The sequence below is a fragment of the Aristolochia californica genome, unplaced genomic scaffold (assembly GCF_029961685.1).
Source record: "Aristolochia californica isolate CCGP_79_NKW_82.1479 unplaced genomic scaffold, dmAriCali1.0.hap1 SCAF_4, whole genome shotgun sequence".
NCBI classification, from domain to species: domain Eukaryota; kingdom Viridiplantae; phylum Streptophyta; class Magnoliopsida; order Piperales; family Aristolochiaceae; genus Aristolochia; species Aristolochia californica.
The window spans coordinates 2645316-2663896 of record NW_027182103.1 but is presented as its reverse complement, the minus strand read 5'-3'; the positions used below and the strand labels follow the sequence as shown (position 1 = coordinate 2663896).

Sequence of the window (18581 nt, the reverse complement as noted above, 5' to 3'; positions counted from 1 at the left end):
CAAGAGGAAGATGCTTGAATATTCTACGTTATGCCTTGAGGATGTATTTATAGCTGTGTGAAGGTGTTTACAATTACTACAATGCCTTGATGGCTATATGCTTCAAAAGGAATAGGACATAAGAGGACATACACCAACTTACATAATTATAATTCTATGTCATATCTATAGAAGTTTTCCTTATTTACTATCCATGCCACTACTACACATGTAGGTGTCTTTTAATACTCCCCCTCAAACTAGTGTTTGTAACTTCACTTTATAAATAATTTTGGTAAAAAAACTTGTACGCTTGAAAAATAAATTTTGATTACCTTGATTTGATTCATCTTTTTCTTGTTCACATCTTGTTTGTAGTCTTCATCTTATCTCCCCCTTACTTGGATATTCTAGCGACATAAAACTAGAATACCACAACATGTGAAATTCTTCATTGTTGGTTACCTCTGTCTTGTATACTTCTCCCTTCCCTCAAGTGGGGTCTCTTTATTCTTTACCAAGAGATCCAACTTGTACAACATAATGGTGAGAGAAGAAAAATCACTCTTAGCCGTACAACAAAGCTCTATACACCAATTAAAACGGTCATAGCTAAAAAGACACTTTGCTCAATTTCAAAAGCGGAAAAATAGCCCAACTTTAGGGCACAACAGAGAGACTACTCACTTTCTAAAGGTAACTCAAACAAAAAAAACCTTTTGGGTGAAGAATGAAAAGATTTGACTCAAGCTGGATGTTAGGCATCCTCCTATAATGTTTTAGGTAGCGAGTTTATAAGCATTACTTTGAAGTGATTTTAACAAAAACAAATTGAAGAAAGTAATTTGAGGAATTAAGGGTATGAATAAAAAGATTGCAGCTATCATACTTCAAAAGGAAGAAAACACACAATGTAGTTCTTCATACTTCCAAGTAAGAAGGAGGCGCTTTTAGACCAATAGATGGATCAAACGTTACTAGATTTTACTCAAGAGGGAGGTAAAACAATAATTCATCTATGAACATGATGATTAAGGAAACTTAAAAAAAAAAAACTAATAAGAAAGTTTAAGATAAAACATAATAATGGAAACTTTTTAAAAATAGACTTTTCATATAAGGCAATTACTTTTTTAACACACTTTAACCAATTTGGAAAGAAAATATTCAAGAGATAAATTATGGAATAAGAGAGATTTAGGACACCAATATTTGGAATTTAGAATGATGAAACAAAACTTTCTAATTCAAAAATCTCAGACTTTGTAAAAAAAAGAAACTCATAATGGGAAAGACTGCTCGTAAGGAAACTAATAAAATATAAGATCAAACAAAAGAAACTTTTAAGGAAAGAAAGATACTCAAGTTGGTAAAATCTTGAGTAGTTTTTTTTTTTAAAAGGAAATTTTACCAACATTAGCAATTAAAAAAGTGACGCAAAAAAAATCGACTTAAATTTGGATCTTTGCATGTAACAGGATACTAACATGCCATTTGATTCTTCCAATTATGATATCTGTCTCTAGAATTTTTAGATCCAGAAATGGTTTCTTGGGATAGAAAGTAGATTCACATAGCTTTCTTTTGAAATATATTTCTCTATATAATTTCTCAGTAATGTCAGTACAAACCATTCAGAATGTTAAGGTTTTCCGTTGTTACATGATGTTTTTCTATTACTTCACCTTTGTTGTTTCATATATCAATTTCTCTTTCTTGAAAAATCTTATTTCAATGATTTTTTTTGAGTTGGAAACTAGACTTAAATATCTTTTCAACAATATATAAAGTTTGCTTCACACCTGTGGTCAATATTCAAGTAGGGGTGGCATTGAGTCGAGTCGTTTAAGGAAGCAATTTAGGCTCGGTTAAGTTCTAATCCAAGCTCAAAGTCTAATGTAGATGTTGGATTATTGGTGGTAGCCTGAAATATTATGCTTTCATGACATGTATTCTATTTTTATTAATAAAATATGTAAAAAATGTGTTGTTTTAAAATCAAATTATAATTTTTTTCTTTAATATTAAACAGAAATTTGAGTGATTTAGCATAATTTGTATTAACTAATAGTAAATATGAATATTATTTTTATTATTTGATTTATTCTTATTACTTTGTTTGTGTAAAAAATAATACTTTTAAACTTATTTAAATAATAAATGAAACATTAATATCCTCGTCGGGTGTAAGACGCTGGCATAAGGTTTTGCAGGGGTTCTAGCCTTTCAGGGTCTTCCATAGCTTTAGGGTTCCGATAATGGCAGCTTCCGTGGCTAGAGGTTCTTCCTTCCTGAAGTCAATTTGGAGTACAAGACCGAGCGCGTCCTTTATGAGATCTTCAAGGTCTCGAATTACTCCCTCTCCTTTTCCATCAAGGTAATCGCTGCAAATCATCTCTTCTTCTCTCTCTTTTTTTGATGAAGATCTCTTCTTCTCTCTCTCTCTCTCTCTCTCTCTCTCTCTCTCTCTCTCTCTCTCTCTCTCTCTCTGTGTTTCTCTCTCTTTCTCTGATCTTACTGAATAATATTGTTGTGCAGAGGGTTACAACGGAAATCAGCTGTATTAAACTCGTTTCTCCCTCTTCACTCAGCAATCGCGTCATCTTACCTTGTTTCTAGACTCCCGAGTGAGGTGGCTTCCTCTATGGAAGGTAATGTCTGGGCCAACGATCTCTTTTGATTTTCTGTTCTGTATATGTAATTTCATTTGCAATGCTGCCACAATAACTTGATTTGATCGCAACAGCTACTGGCAAGTTCCCTCACTGACTTATAAATGAGAAATTCATTCCCACTTTTTATCCATAGTGGATTGTGCAGTAGATGTCGTAGACATTGCTTTTTTTAGCAGATTCTCACTGGTTTCTTTTGAGTCGTGGAGCTCTATACGTTACTAGACCATCTACCAGACTGAGTAGCAGCTTTGTTTGAGATATTCTGTTTAGCTTTTGTTGTGTGCTTCTTCCTTTGTGGAAAATTTTGATGTTAAATTAGTTCAATGGTAGAAAAGAAAAATTGTCATATTCGCAACTCATGTGTAGGTTGAGTAGAGGAATACTTGGGTAACTTCTTCCACAGTTCATTTGTAAGCATCAATCTATAGGAACTTTGGATCTTTAGAGCTAACCTGCTTAGGAGCAGCAATGAAAATCTATTAGCTCCAACATTGATCATAGTCAGTAAAAAGTTTTTGTATTTTTTTAAGTATCACTGCTGAAGCGCTGAATACATTAATCTATGGTATACTGAATGTGCTGCATCCTTAATTCATGGGGTGGGGGTTGTTTTTATGCAATTAGGTGATAAAAAAATTATGGAGAAAAAAAAAAATAGGAAGACAAAAACAACATTTCTGGATGCGAGGAGAGAAAAAAGCCATTGAAATTTATAAATGATTAATAACCCCAATACTAAATCATGTTGCTATATATCTCTTCGAATGATTTGAGCACATATCACAAGCATGTGAAGATTATATGCTAACATTCAGCATTTTTCTCATGGAATCAATGCTGTGGTTTAAAACTTTATTCCAGAAAAAATGAAAAGGGAAAGATATAGGATTGAAAAGTTTGCATTCTAGAACATATGATTAGTATTTATCCCTTCCTTCATGATTTTGTTAGTATGTATCTTTTCCAGCCTATGAGTATATTATTTATGGTTCAGTTCTGTGAAATAAATTCTGGCTGAACTGCTTTGCTTATTTCACATCACATGAGGGATTGTAGTGTATAAATCATCACAAGCACCCTTTTGTACTCAAAAGGGCATATCAGTGGATGCTTCAAGACTCTCTCTCTCTCTCTCTCTCTCTCTCTCTCTCTTTCTCCAGTGGCCATTTCCTCCCACTGAGATGCTGCTACTACATGTCAGTCTTCTGTACACAAGGGTGGCAATACTTAATTATGTAATTAATTTGTTGCTGCTCTGTTGCCTTCAAGACCTCTCAAAACCTTTTTCTGTTCTTTAACTTTCTATTTTAGCTTTATGTGATTAGTGGTGATGCATGCTCATCATTTTCATGTTAGAAGCTGCAACTGCTTCAAGTGAATTTTTTATCCTTCTCCCATGCCATGTCTACAGCCTATATTAAGAAAATAAAAATTTTGCAACCTGTCTTTTATCCCTAATGAAATTAATTAAGTTTACTAGCTTTTTTGTACATCCCTTCTCTTTTCTAATTATTTTTTGCATGATCTGTTGAAAAAAAATTCCATATGTTTTAATGACTTTGTCTTTTTAAATGATTAAAGTATTTAACTTTTCAGTATTTCTTTATTTATAGATGCCCAGTTATCTCATGATCACTGGGTCCTGTTGGTTTGGCCCGCCTGATCTAGATCTTGAACATTGTTATGAAAATCATCAATAAAACTTTGTATTAAAATTTTTTTATATATATTTTATGATTTACTATCACAATTCTAAAGAAAGTGATTTAGTATCCATTAATATGCAAACATGAGAATTTATTTGTCTGTCTCTGTGCAGTTGTGTGTGTGTATGTACTTTAAGAATCTTTATGAGGGCCATGCTTGTGTTATTGCTTTAATAGCTTGATTCACACCTGTGGTCATTTTGGCATTGAACTTTTCATGTGTAATAGTTTCTCCTTTACTTATTTTACTGGTTCATTTCCATTTTTTTAGTCTCCATGTATCTGAAACTCACTACCTTTTTGTGTCAACTTTTCATGTCTCCCTAGGTATTCTGCTTATAACTCAAGTTAAAGCTTTCCCATGGCACAAACCACCCCAAATTTTGCAATTAATTTCTCTTAGACATCAATTTTTGTTCTGCAAACTTATGAATAGTTTCTAAGTCTGCTTTAGTAATGGTATGAGCCATGACATGCAAAGGATAGCTTGTGTCGGGCTAGGGTGCATGTTTCCACTATACACTCAATCACGTCATTGGGAGGTTTCCTGTCGCCTGGTCTCCGTTCAGGCCTCACATGTGGCATACTCATAGTATTATTGTAACCAATATCTTGATTTTATATTAATAAGTTTGTATATGCCTTCAATGCAACAAGTTGATGTAGGAACATGGAGTATCCGTTGTATTCAAGTAATATAAACCTAATAATAGTGAAAATTCATTGCAAATTTCAAGGTACTCTAAGAAACTAGAGGCAGGGTTTAACCTTCCTTGTCCTATTTCTCCAGCTGGCTACATGCAGTTCCTTGGATGGTATCCACTGCCTGCTTTCCTAGAAAGCTTACAAGATCAACTGAATTTTGGAACACCATTTCTGCATATTTAACTATTCATTGGTTTCAGTTTAAAAGGAATTTTCAAGTTATTTAGTTGTAAAATTTTGCATTTTCTTTTGCACACGTGTTTCATAATATTTGACTGTGAATCCACTGGCACTGCAAATTAGTTGCCCAACATATGCTTAAAGCTGCATACATGAAGCTGCGAGTCTGGCTTTATGTAAAGCATGCTGCTTCAAACTTGTCTGATTTCATCCTTCGGCTGGTGAAATTGATACATGATTCTTGCATTCTTCTATTGCTATAAGCAATGATTAAGCTCTGTGCTTTGGTTTGATCATTTACCTGTTTGGATCAATCAATTGTAGTGGAAACTCTAAGAATGTGTTGCCCAGGTTTTAGATCTAGCGCAAATCCATTTGTTGTTTTTAGTGGTGTGTTAGTCCTTTTTTTGGAATTTTATGAATCCTATCATGGTGACTTGCATGAATTCTAGTTTGCGAAAGAGCAAAATGAGCAGGGCTTACTTTTTCACTGGTGAAATGCAGGTAGGTTTGCTAATTATCTCAGCCCCATCTGAGCATAGATAGACGGAGACAAGCTTTCTTCAGAAAGAAATCCTGTTTTCCACAATCAACTGAGGCCTGACAGCAATTGTACTCAAAATTTTCTCTCTGCAGATGTTTCTGTCTTGGGGATTGATATTTTTTTGGATATATTTTTATCTAAGTGATGAGAGGGAATTGGGGGTGGGAAATCCAGTCTCTCAATCTCTCACGCTTTCTCATTGGCATACCTGTCTATATAAAGCTCGCAAGAAGTCTGTTAAAAGGATTTTGCCACTGGGTCTCAGTTGAGTAGTAGTCTCTGGACCCAAGAGCCCGAGACTCCCCAAAGATCACTTGCAGTACTTGATAATAAAGTAAACGTCTGTCTTTCTTTTGCTTTATTTTGATTTTTCTCAGGTTTGCTCTGTTGAGGCCATATTTCAGGATAATAGAATGAAGTAGCAAAGGTGCATTTTAGGTTTTAAGATCATTAAATTGAGAAATTATGCATAAATGAGTGCTCCAATGATGCTAACAGTGGAGATTACTACTCACTAATCAATGGAAATAAGGATTTCAGATTGTTAGTACATATCTGAGCAATGGGTTTTTGGATTTGTCGATGATCAGAAAGAAGGAACATGTCGCAAGAGAGCAGCCATATTTGGCTTTCCTAAAGCAGAAACTAAAGCTCCTGCAAGACCTCTCCTCTCCTTCTAGAGTTTGGGTAGCATAACCTGGCTGTAGATCCACTTATACAAGTTAGTTAACACTCGACCATTGTCACTTTTTCTGAGTTTAAGGATGTCATGAACTGTATCTTTCCCTCCTCCCACCTCAGGTGTAGAGGCACATCATGTCGGACGCACTAACACTTTATTTTTTAAAATTTTTAATATTGAAGGGTAATTTCACTTTTTTTGTATGCATAAGTGTTGGAGAAAGGTCTCAATATCCCTCCAACCAATACACAAATCAGATAAGAACCTTGACAATGTTCGTTGAAACCTTCACAGACCGCATACAGGATTGTCCCCCAAAGATCTCTAGAGCCTTTCCAATGGAAGGTTGATGATGGTCTTCTCATGGGTTCTCTTAGCCTCTCTAGTCTTTGCTCATGATATGTACTCAGTTTTTTTTGCTTAAATTATTATCTTTTTTTTTTCCAGCATGAACTTTGATCATTCTATCATTGTGAAAATCATCCTTAAGTGGGTAAGATGAACTTCTAAATAATTTAAACAAAAAATATAATCCTCTAAGATGATCAATTTCGACATTGGGTTTTGTTTAAAAGCTTAAATTAATAACCAAACCTTGAAGAAATTTAGGCAATTTTGTCATTACATGAATTAATTCTTTTATTGGATAAGATGAAGGAACCAACACTAAATTCCGTAATCTCATGAGTTAGTTGATGGAAATACAGTCATGGTAAACTAAGATGGGAAGAGTTTCTTACCAGGAGAGTTTGACGGGAAGAGTCATTTTGGACACAACTTTGCCAGGTTTTACAAATCGACCTTCATGGAAGAGAAGATTTCTGGTTCCAGAAACTTTAAACCGAAAAGTTGATGAAAAGAATGAAGCAGTAATTGCAGTCCAGAAATAAATAACGGAAGCACGAGATCACAGTTTGCAAGTCTCTAATAAAAGGAAGAAAGGACAAGAAAACGAAGAGGCACGAGACTGGCATCTCGGAGGACATAAAGATAAGGCATCTTTGGCTGGAATTTCGATCTGGGGAAGGAGAATTTGATCTCCAGACTCAGATGCAACTAAAATTTTTTTTGGGCGACCGAGGAGGGATCCTCTCCTGCAATTAATTGGCGTCACCTGCGGCTCTTCTCTCACTCACATAAGGAATCAATCGGCAGGTGAGAGACCCACCTCTAAATGGGTCCTGTGAATTGAGATTGATTGAGATTTTGAGTATGGGGTTATTATAGTACAGAAATGGCATCTTGGGTTGGCAAGATTGCTGCAAATTAAGCAAGAAAATATGCTTTTTGGAAGTCTGGTAAATAAATAAAAAGTTGATTTTTTCTGTGTAAAAGATATGAAAAATGGATGCTCTCCTCCATCCTGTATAGTGTCAAATCAATCTCTTTTCTCTCTCTGAAGTCTCGACTGGACATATCTTGGAGTTACTGAAACATCCCCATTTGATCGTCACGAGATTCGTCGTTCATTGGGGGCTTCTTCGGTTCTTCGGTTCTTCCTCGTCTGTTTCCAGGAAAGGAATGAACTGAAAGATACCGACACCTGCTTCGTCCTTCTCTTCAGCCATTTTCTGTTGCTTCTTTTTTTTTTTTTTGCTTGTCAATACACTGTGAACCGTTCTTTCTTGTAATCTGCAAAACCCCGATTTTTTTTCTTTTGTTGGTGGGCAAAACCCAGTTTCTTTTTACTGTTTTGGTTCAGTTTTTTGCGATTGGTGTGTTCAATCTGGTTAGTAGTGTCTTTTGCTTTTCCTCTGTTCTGATGGCGAAACCTGAATTTTTTTTTCTGAATGGTCTGTTGATTTTTGCTTTCTCTACCAAAAAGCAGTTGTTTCGTTCTTGTTGAAAAGCTGACACTCCATTCTCTTTCTCTTTTTGTATCGCCCGCTGTTTTCTATCTTCTGAGTCCTAAAGCCGGATCCCCACCATGAAACAACCTGAAAACCACTATCCTCAACTCTGCAATCAGTTCTATTCTTCTTTGATCTCGGAAATCTCCAACGTCCAGACCTTTAAAGGAAAATGGTCCCTGATAAAATCCAAGCTGCAACAGCTGCCAGCCCTTCTCTCCGACCTCTCCGATTTCCCAAGTCTTTCTTCGAATCCCCTTTCGGCCGACCTCCTCAAAGCCCTTTCGCAGACCCTATCAGACGCACTTTCCCTTGCCATTCTCTGCGAAAGTCCTAACCCTCCCATCGGGAAGCTTCATACCCAAAGCAATCTGGACTCCATCACCACTCAGCTCGATCAGCATATCCGCGATGCGGATGTGCTTATAAAAAGTGGCGTTCTCCGAGAGACCCATCTCTGTCCCGGGCCTCCGCGTGAGTCGGAGCGTATTGAAGCTCGGAACTTGATCACGCGGCTACAAATAGGTAATTCCGAGTCTAAGAACTCAGCCATGGATTCTCTTCTCATTTTGCTTCACGAGGACGATAAGAACGTACTGGTTGCTGTAGCAGAAGGGGCAGTCCCAGTTATTGTAAAGCTGCTCGACTCGAGCTGTGTAGAGATAAAGGAAAAGGCCGTTTCTGCAATAGCTAGAGTCTCGGTCCTGGAGAGCAGCAAACATGTCTTAGTTGCTGAAGGGATTTTGCTTTTAAATCATCTTCTTCGGGTAATTGAATCCGGCACGGGGCCTGCAAAGGAGAAAGCTTGTATAGCCCTCCAAGCTCTGAGTTTCTCTAAGGACAATGCTCATGCCATTGGGTGCCGCAGTGGGATTTCCTCTCTTCTGGAAATCTGCATCGCAGGGACGCCAGGATCACAGGCTGTGGCTGCTGGTATTTTGCGAAATCTGGCTGGGTTTCCTGACATCATTCCTAATTTTGTTGAAGAAAATGCCGTTCCTGTTCTAATCGGACTTGCGGCCTCTGGAACCCAAATGGCTCAAGAAAATGCAATTGGGTGTTTGTCAAATTTGGTTTCTGAGGAGGATGAGAGCCTGAAGATGATGGTGGTTAGGGAAGATTGTATTGAATGTTTGAAGAACTTCTGGGATGGGGCTTCCTGGACCCGAAATCACGAAGTTGCTGTGGCTCTGTTGAGGAACCTGGTTTCCGGTAAATCTATCGTTGAGCTTCTAATCACTGCTGGATTCATACCTCGGCTTGTAAGGGTCCTGAATTGTGGGATCTCAACTGTGCGAACCACTGCAGCCAGAGCAGTCTATGAAATGGCGTTTACAATGAAAACAAGAAAAAAGATGGGGGAAGCCGGGTGCATTCCTCCTCTCGTTCGGATGTTTGAAGCCAAGGTAGTAGAAGAGAAAGAAGCAGCAGTCAAGGCAGTTTCCCTGCTTCTGTCATACATTGGCAATAGAAAGATCTTTAGAAAACAGGAGAAAGGGATAGAAACTGTGGTTCAACTTCTTGACCCTTCAATACAGAATCTGGATAAGAAACATGTCATGGCTATACTGCTTTCTGTTTCATACTGTAAGAAGTGCAAGAAAAGGATTGTGGCTTCGGGAGCCTGTCGCTACTTGGAGAAACTTGCAGAGATGGAGAAGGAAGGGGCCAAGAGGCTTCTGGAAAATCTTTGCCGGGGTAAGCTGTGGGGAGTATTCAAAAGAACTTGAGAGAGGCACAAGTGCAGGTTTCGGCCCCTATCCGCACTCGTATATACCCCATTGCTAACATTCTTTTTCTTTCATGTTAGTTCATACCTTTCTATGAATGAACATATTTAAGAACTGGCCATGGAGGTAAATTGAATTTCTGCTGTGTATGTATGGTTTAGGGTAGTTGTCTTTCAGCAAGAGGTTGTTGTAAGTTATAAAATTCCTTTCATGATCTTGTAATGTTCTTCAAAGTCTTGCTAATAATTTGCGAGAGCCCACTGTAACAATTTGCTTCCTTACACTCATGCTGAGTTCGGATGAAATCATAATCCTAGTTCTTGATAATCTTGCACTGTCACACGTACCTGCTGTCCGTCCCATCTCATTCTTTTTCCCTGCGTCAAACTTAGAGTTGGATTTGTTGAGATCAGATTCACCGGTAAAGCTCTGAAACCCGTCAATCGTTATTATCCCTTCATTAAGATCCATTCACATAGATTACAGAGTTGCCTGTGAAACTTGTTTCAGCCAATCCTCTCTCTCACTTGAAGCTTAATCTATTATAACCTGCGTATAGCTTGTAAAATGCGAAAACCAGGCAGTCCCAGATTAGATATGGGAAGATGCTGCGATTGAAACAATTACTTTTCAATTCCAGTTATTGATAAATGATCCTATGGTAGAGAAGCCAAAGCCAATGATCCCCTGAAAGTTTTGAGATATGGAAGGATTAAAACTGTCAGTGAGACCCATCTTCTGCTTCCTTCCAGCAGCTGAAACAATTAGTGGTTGCAGATGGAGCATTTTAAAAATATGAGAAGATTGCCAGAAATTTTTTCATAGCCATTGACATTTTCAGAAGCTCGGTCTCATGGGTTTTTCGTTTTTGCAGAGATCAGCCAACAAATGGAGGAAAAGGTTAGCTATTTAGTTGATTCATTTCATGTCAGTGTGCTTGATGTAAAATGCATTGGAAAATACTTTCTCGTGTTAATATCCAAAATAAAAATACAGTGTAAATAAGAGAAAGAGTTATTTTTATATAATATACCTAAATAGATCATATAACCAAACCTAAACAAACATGGTTACTTTTATAATAAGTAATTTGCTGTAATATTAAAATATATTAATATAATAATTAATTAAATAAGATATTTTATTAATAAATTAAGATAGATTATAGTTTAGTCTAAATTAATATAATAATTATGAGTTAAAATTAATTGGTGTATTAATTAATTATAAAAAATACTTAAACAAAAATGTATAGTTTTATAATGTCTTAATAACGTAAGATAGATTTTAGCATAAGATAAATCCAAAATTTTAAAAATCATTAGTTTATTTAATTATAAAAATAAAATAATTTTAAAAAATACTTGATCAAATACTTACTTTAATAATATTTTAATTATCATTTTAAATCACTAATATAATATAATAATAATAGTAATGAATATAATAAATAAATAAATATAGTATTTTATTAATAACATAAGATAAATTTTAATATAGTATAAAATAATAATATAATTATAAAAAATATATTATCAATTTAATTAATTATAAAAAATAATTAACTAGTGAACGAGTGAAAGTAAATGAACTAGGATTTATGATGGAATTCATTTTCACTTTCTTCTAGGTGGGTTCAGTAACGTTTTTGGGTAAGTGAGAGTATAATTAATTTCACTTTCGGGGGGGGGGGGGGTTAGTCAACTTGACGCAAGAGATGAATTTTAGCCGCATTACTCAGTTTATCTTTTGACGTCATTAGTGGAGCACCAGAGTTTAAGTCTTGTAGATGACTAAGATGAATCCGAAAATCATCTCCATGGTTTAATTTCGGAAATCTGGTTTTTGCAATATTTTGCGAATCAACCAGATGAAGCAGGTGTCGCTCTTCGAACCCTCAACGATTTTAATTTTTTTTTTGCTCTCTCAGTCTTCTTCTCTTGTCTTTCTTCCTCTAATTTTTTTTTTCTCTCTCGGCCTCGTCTCTCTTCTCCCTCACTAGCGTTGGACAAATCCCCCTTCCTTTGTTTTGCTCCCATCACCATCGCCACCGCACCTAATCCCTCCCCCTGTTCGTCATTGTTGCCGTCGACTCCCGTAGCCTAGCCCTCACCTCTTCGTAGCCCAGCCAGCAACTGCTCCAAACCCTCTCCCATCGTCGTCACCCCCTACCATCGCCTGTTGCTGCCGTCAGATCCGCCGGCCACCTCTCTCGTCGGGGCCCCTCGACGCCCCATCCCGCACAACATGCAATCTCGCACGAGTGGTTTTTTATTAAAAAAAACTTAAAAATCCTATTCTCAATTGTTGTTTTTCCTTCTGATGATGCAATTTTGTCCACCCCAACCTCCTCTAGTGCTGTTTTTCCTCTAGACGATGCAATAATACGTAAAAATATATAGTGTGTTAAAGGTAACATTTGATTAATTGTTCTTGTTTAATCGTTATTTTTATATTAAATTATATCATATTGTATTAATAACTTAATAACTTAACTTATTGTATTCATTTTTATTATTTTTAACGTTATTTTTTTTTATAATTAATCAAGTGCATAATTAATTAGTTTGCATAATTACTGTATTAATGTACAATAAACTGTAATATTTAAATAACATAATATCTAACTTAATTAATTAATTAATTAATATATTTTAATTATACATTAAATTAATTATTTGTGTAATAATCATGTTTATTTTATCTCATTTGGGTTTAAATATTATGTTTTAATTAAATATATTGTTACAATGTATTAATTTCCTTGTTTTTTATATTTTTTTATTTTGGGGCAGTAACCCCCGTACTGAAGCTTTATAGTTGTCAAAGTATCGCCGGGAAAAACACAAATCCAAGCTGCGAACTCGTCTCGCGGATCGATCCCCCCAAACCACCAACCAAAAAAAAGCGCGCTAAGATTCAAATTTCTGAAACCCTTACGACAACTTTGAATTTTCGCTTTAAATAACCCTTTCCTCCGACCCATTCCCGCGGTTCGCCTCTCATCTCTGCCTCTTCCATATCTTTAAACTTCACCGAGCTGTCCCTCTCTGTGAAGAATGTCTGGCCGTGGAAAGGGCGGTAAGGGTCTTGGCAAGGGCGGGGCCAAGCGTCATCGCAAGGTGCTCCGAGATAACATTCAGGGCATCACGAAGCCGGCCATTCGTCGTCTTGCTCGCAGGGGTGGTGTCAAGCGTATCAGTGGTCTCATCTACGAGGAGACTCGAGGGGTTTTGAAGATCTTCCTGGAGAATGTGATTCGAGATGCTGTGACTTATACGGAGCATGCTAGGAGGAAGACCGTTACTGCCATGGATGTGGTGTATGCTCTGAAGAGGCAGGGAAGGACTCTTTATGGGTTTGGTGGTTAAGGTGAACTGCCTTTTGAGGCTTTGCTTTAGGGTATTTTGTAACATGTTGGCTTTTCTTCTCGCTGATTGTAAATTTGGATCTGAACCCTATCAGGATATTGAAATGAAAATGCTAATGCTGAGAGTAGTTTCCTTATTGTTTGTAGTAACCGGAAAAAAACATATGAAAATTAGCCTAAAGGGGTTTTTCAAAATTTTCTTGTTGAAACAAGAAAAATGATTTTGGACCCATTGTAAAGGAAAATTTGGTCAAAACTAAAACAAAAAAACGTTTTGGATAGCAGAACTCAAAAAAATTGATGATCCATGTATTGGATTTTCAACTTAGGTACAAAACTGGATTCAGATAACTTGGATTCAAGCATTCAATTGTTCAAAATTTCAAATGATGTTATCAATTTATCGAGAGAAAAGACAGATTCTTAATATTTTATCGGAAAGCTTCACGACAGAATCTCCCGTCTCCACTTCTCCGGACCTGAGAGCGAGACCTGTCACGTCTGCGTTGTCCTCAGTGAGACATGACATGTTTTCTCCTCGACCTCGTCCCTACGTCATGAGCCCGAGATCCCACCGCGATCTGCCGTGGTTATGTGGAGATTGGAGGGGATTTCAGGCATCGGGAATTATTTGTCGGAAAAGATAAGCCTGTCTTCGACTAATTATGGGTGAAAACTGTGCTTGCTATTCCCCTTTTGTCTTACTGAGATGATCAGCCAAAACCAGTTTCGACCTTCTTTAAAAAATCGTAAAGTTCCCAGTTCAGCAGCATTTGCTTAGAACAAAGAAGTTTCAGGTAATAAGCAGGAATAAATCATGCTACCTCAAATGTGACCCATCGTGGGGTCCGCTGGTGCAATCCATATTTATTTTGAAATATGGGTCGTCTCCCAAAGGTCAATTCTCGGCCAGTGCTGCTGCTTCAACACTCCTAGCTGTGCGAGCGCCAATGGCCATGTGAGATTGTCTCGGGGAAGGCTCCACCATTAAACAATGGGTAGCCAGTTTCTGAAAATCAATCCTCCACACTCCTTGCTCCTCATCCTTCTCCTGTACTCGTAAGAATCTCTCCCTTTTTTATATTTGTTATGACGAGTAGTTGCTATTGTTGTCGTCCAGATTTTTATTTATTTTATTTTTTATAATTTTGGTTAGATTTAAGATTTTGATCTGTCCGAGCTAGTATTGGGTTTGCGTTCTTTCGTATGTGATCTTTCTGGGTCTGTTTAAGTGGGTTATTGTTTTAAATGTATCTGCCGTTTGCAGGACTTTTGTCCCCCAGAGCTGAATTTATTTTGCTTCGTCGGTTCTTTTCCCTCTTAATTCATTTTAAAAGTGATTGAGGTTGCTCGGTCAGTTCTGCTGGAAGCTGAATTTAGGCTTCCTGCCTGCTCCTTTCACTCTCATTAACTTCTTACTGCCCATCTGTGAGGTGTACAGTCTCTGATGAATTCATTGTCTCTGCTCTCCTTACTTACCATTCAAATCAAAAGCTAGTTTATTCCCGTCCCAGTTTCATAATTTCAATTCAAAACTGCTTGTTCGATCCCCATTCCCAGCAGAATTGCGTTGACTGCAACCCAGACTTGATTTGGTTGGATTTTCTTTTTTATCTGATTTTGTTTCTTGTTGTTTCTCTTTCTTCTTTTTCTTGTTTGAGCGCTTTAACTTTTTTAGATTCATTGACATCAAGCAAAATAGAACCTAAGTTCTGTCAGTGCTGTATAATCATCTGATTTCTCATTATATGCTTTTCCCTGCTTACTTGCTGTAGGATGTTCTGTTTGGAACATTGTGAGAAGGATGGGGTGCACTTCTTCGATCTCCAAGAGATATATTTTTGGAAAGAAAAAAAAATTGAATATTCCAGAAGTTGTGGTTTTTGTTCCAGTGATGTGGATTCCTTCAGATGTAGATCTTATGAAGCCTCTAGAAGGACTCCTGTCTCAGAATTTTCTTGAAAGGTTATCAGCCCTGCGAAGCCAGATCGTGTTAATTGCACAGGAAACTGGTCATCTTCTATTTGCTCTTAATTTTCTCACTTTTCACTGTTTTCCTCCTATTCTTATACCTGTGAATGTGGTTTTTACAGGTGGATCTGCTCTTTCAGAGCTTCAGAGGGCTCTCCAAGATTACATACCACTTTTGAGAGGCTTGGCAAAGAGAGGTTTGAAAAATATTTTGCCCTCAACCTCTGACTCCATTTTTTTTCAATAACTGAGTGTCTGAACAATAATTTTGGGATCTTGTAGAATACTGCCTAACAGAAAAGGTTAAATTCAAATGGAAACACTTGGGAGATGATCCGCAAGTAAGATTCTTGGAACAACACATCTTGCTTTCCTTTTGTTTCTGTTGAAGCTTTAAAACTTGCCTTGCAGGAAACCTGTATGTCTAGCTCCTACTTTGAGCTACTCTCTCTTGTACATATGATGGCTATGTTAGTATTGTCAGAGGCGAATGCCATGCTCATTCCTAAAGACTCCGAAGATGGAGAAGGAAGGAAGGTATCAGAAGGTTTGTTTTCTGGATATTACTCAAACCAAATAACAGTACAAATTTAAAGGATTCAATTACATCATTCCTGGAGTAGGTGGTCTTTTAGTCTCTAATTATGATTGACCATTAATGACTATTATTAACAGATTGCAGGACAGCTGCAATTGATCTATTGCTAAAGGCATCTGGATGCTTAGAGTATTGTGTTAGCCATTTATTGACCTGCCTTCCACCAGATACAACGTATGTCCTCAGATTCAATAGATTAGGATTGATAGCTTTAGAATCTTGTTAGTCTTTGTTTCTCTTCACTTTATATGTTTTTACAGTAATTGTTGTTTCAAGGTCTAGGGTAAGATTACCAAGAGACTTACAAGAGGGTGTGTTGAAGGCTATTTCCATGCAAGCACTAGGCCAGGTATTTTTTATCTTCAAAATGTTGTTTTTGCAGTTGGCATTGTCTATGTTATAGTTGAGATAGACTATATTAAACCTAAATGTTACCCTTTGATCCATCCTCTTCTTTGTTGTTTGGTTTACATCCCTGGTGTGCTAGTAATATTGCAGAGTGTTTGGCTAGGAACAGTGTTTCTAAGCCCAGCTTCTTTCCCTTTAGTGACACTTAAGCATTGGCAACTCATACCTGACTGCAAGCACTTTGATGCTGACAAGCCCTTCTTTAGTGAGCACCATTTCCTGTGTGGATTCACTTTGAAATCAAACCTTTGGATGCAGGCAGTTGAAATGCAACTCGGATTGGCTATTGAAAATCAAAAGGCCACATTATCAGTTAAGAGGAGGTTGGCATGTGAACAAGTTAGCTATCTTGAGCAAGTAAGTATTTGACATTTAGTTTTTTTAGTGAAATATCGAACATAGGTAGACAAACCCTTTTTTTTGGCTAAATCACATTAAAACAAAGAAAAAAATGAAACTATTTTCAACTTAGGCACGCCTACCATCAAAATTGTGAGTATATCTTCCCCATGGTGGAACCATTTTTTCGAATAAAGCACATTTAAAACAAAGAAAAAAGTGCAACCGTTATCAACTTAGACATGCCAAATTTGAAAGTTGAGTATATCTTCCTCATGGATGTTTCTTAATTATGTTGAACAAGAGTTTATTGTCATGGAGAAAGCTAAATGTGCTAGTCTAGATGTAAGGCCAGTTAAGAAATTAAAAATCATTAGGAATTGAAAGCACTTGTTTGTTTAAGGGTACGTTCATCTCATGCTGTTCACTTTCTAATCTTCTTGTTGATCAGGCTCACTACTACTTGTCGGGATGTGTTAGTGAATACTATGGAAAGAAACATATCTTGTTCCTCAAATGGAAGTATCTTGAAGCAAAGGTGCGAATAACCAATTATTTACTGTAAACAGTTTACATTTTACATGCTAGTTCTCATTAATCAAGTTTTTTTTTTTTTTTTTGGTTGTCAAAATGTCATCAGGCTGCAGCATACTACTACCATGGCCTGGTCCTAGACAAAGGCACTGACCCAAGCAGCCACATTGCTGCTGTCTGTTGTCTTCTTGCTGCAGAAGATACCCTCATGGACAGCAAGAAAGCTTGCTTAAATTATTGCCTTGCAAGACCAGTCACCAGGTGGTTTCTATTTCCTCTGATTTTAGCTGCTTTAGGTCTCCAAAAATTATCCTAACTTTTGGTTCGGCAGATCTCCACCTTTATGGGGCATAATGAAGCACTTGCATCAGAAAATTCCTGAAGCTTCATCAAAGAAGTCTGAGATGTACTCTTATCTCTTTGAGCAAGACAAGTAAGGGTTGAACTTTTTAAAGAAATTTTTTGAACAATTCTCTTTGGTAGGAACCTAGTCCCCATACTGTTTGTTTTGTTTTGCATCTGATGCAGGGGTCCTCAAGAATTGCCTGATCTTCCAGATTTTCCTTTATCCTTGAAGCCTGACGACTATGACTTGCCGGAGATTGATAATGTGTGGGATAGAGAAAAGATAAGAGCCTCAAGTTCAAACTCTTAAAGAGCATCTCCATGATGAGGAAGTAGAAGTGTAAGTCAAGTTTACAAATGAGATCACATTTGATAGCCCTTGTGAGAGACAATGTTAATTATTGTTTCAGTAGAGACCAGTGTCATGATGAATTCAAGCCGAGTATAGCAACTTTAGACATAAAACTGCTTGATCACTAGAATAACTAGAGAAAATACTGAACATGACTCACTTTCTGTATTTGACATGTTAAAGCTCCTTCAAAGAACCTCGTGATCTTTCATGAACCAGGCAGTCTTGAAAGGGGGAACAAACCAGAGCAGAGCAGACCCAGAATAGCTCATTTCTATATTTTCCTGAAGCTGTTCACCTAATGGCTGATGTCTACCTACTTGGGCTTCTTTAGTTGTTTTACCTTTCGACCACTGATGTGGGACAGATATGAGTAAGGTTTATCCGGCTCCCATGCAAGGGAGGGGAGGGTGGAGTTCCCCATCCATCAGGGAAGGGTACTTTTTTATTAAAAAAATAAAAAATTATATATATATATATATATATATATATATATGATTAACTATTAAATTAACATTAAGAGTAATTTTTCTCTAAATTCCATATAAAGGAGGGAGAGTAAATGGCATTTTGTCTGGAAATTGGGATTTTATTTTAAAATTTTTCCTAAGGA

At 36.9% G+C, this 18581-nt stretch overlaps 3 protein-coding genes and 1 long non-coding RNA gene across 5 annotated transcripts; all 4 read left to right on the top strand.

Moving 5' to 3' along the window:
* Positions 1-2184: 2184 nt before the first annotated feature.
* LOC137963898 (uncharacterized) lies at positions 2185-6150 on the top strand. Its single transcript, XR_011115252.1, has 3 exons — positions 2185-2356; positions 2518-2630; positions 5750-6150. It is a non-coding gene; the product is annotated as an uncharacterized lncRNA (long non-coding RNA).
* A 1733-nt stretch (positions 6151-7883) lies between these two features.
* Positions 7884-10182, top strand: LOC137962914 (U-box domain-containing protein 10-like). 2 transcript variants are annotated; one of them, XM_068810044.1, is made up of 2 exons: positions 7885-8846; positions 8934-10182. In XM_068810044.1, the coding sequence occupies exons 1-2, from the start codon at positions 8399-8401 to the stop codon at positions 10049-10051; spliced, it is 1566 nt and encodes a 521-aa protein (XP_068666145.1). In that variant the 5' UTR covers positions 7885-8398; the 3' UTR covers positions 10052-10182. The 2 variants fall into 2 exon arrangements, with proteins under 2 accessions (XP_068666144.1, XP_068666145.1); XM_068810043.1 differs by having other exon boundaries at positions 7884-10182.
* A 2848-nt stretch (positions 10183-13030) lies between these two features.
* On the top strand, positions 13031-13558 carry LOC137963153 (histone H4). Its single transcript, XM_068810324.1, has one exon. The coding sequence runs from the start codon at positions 13111-13113 to the stop codon at positions 13420-13422; it is 312 nt and encodes a 103-aa protein (XP_068666425.1). The 5' UTR covers positions 13031-13110; the 3' UTR covers positions 13423-13558.
* Positions 13559-15225: 1667 nt separating this feature from the next.
* Positions 15226-18101, top strand: LOC137963997 (uncharacterized). Its single transcript, XM_068811255.1, has 11 exons — positions 15226-15433; positions 15515-15589; positions 15675-15733; positions 15804-15939; positions 16068-16164; positions 16273-16339; positions 16657-16755; positions 17189-17275; positions 17378-17532; positions 17603-17704; positions 17800-18101. The coding sequence occupies exons 1-11, from the start codon at positions 15226-15228 to the stop codon at positions 17924-17926; spliced, it is 1212 nt and encodes a 403-aa protein (XP_068667356.1). The 3' UTR covers positions 17927-18101.
* Positions 18102-18581: the final 480 nt, after the last annotated feature.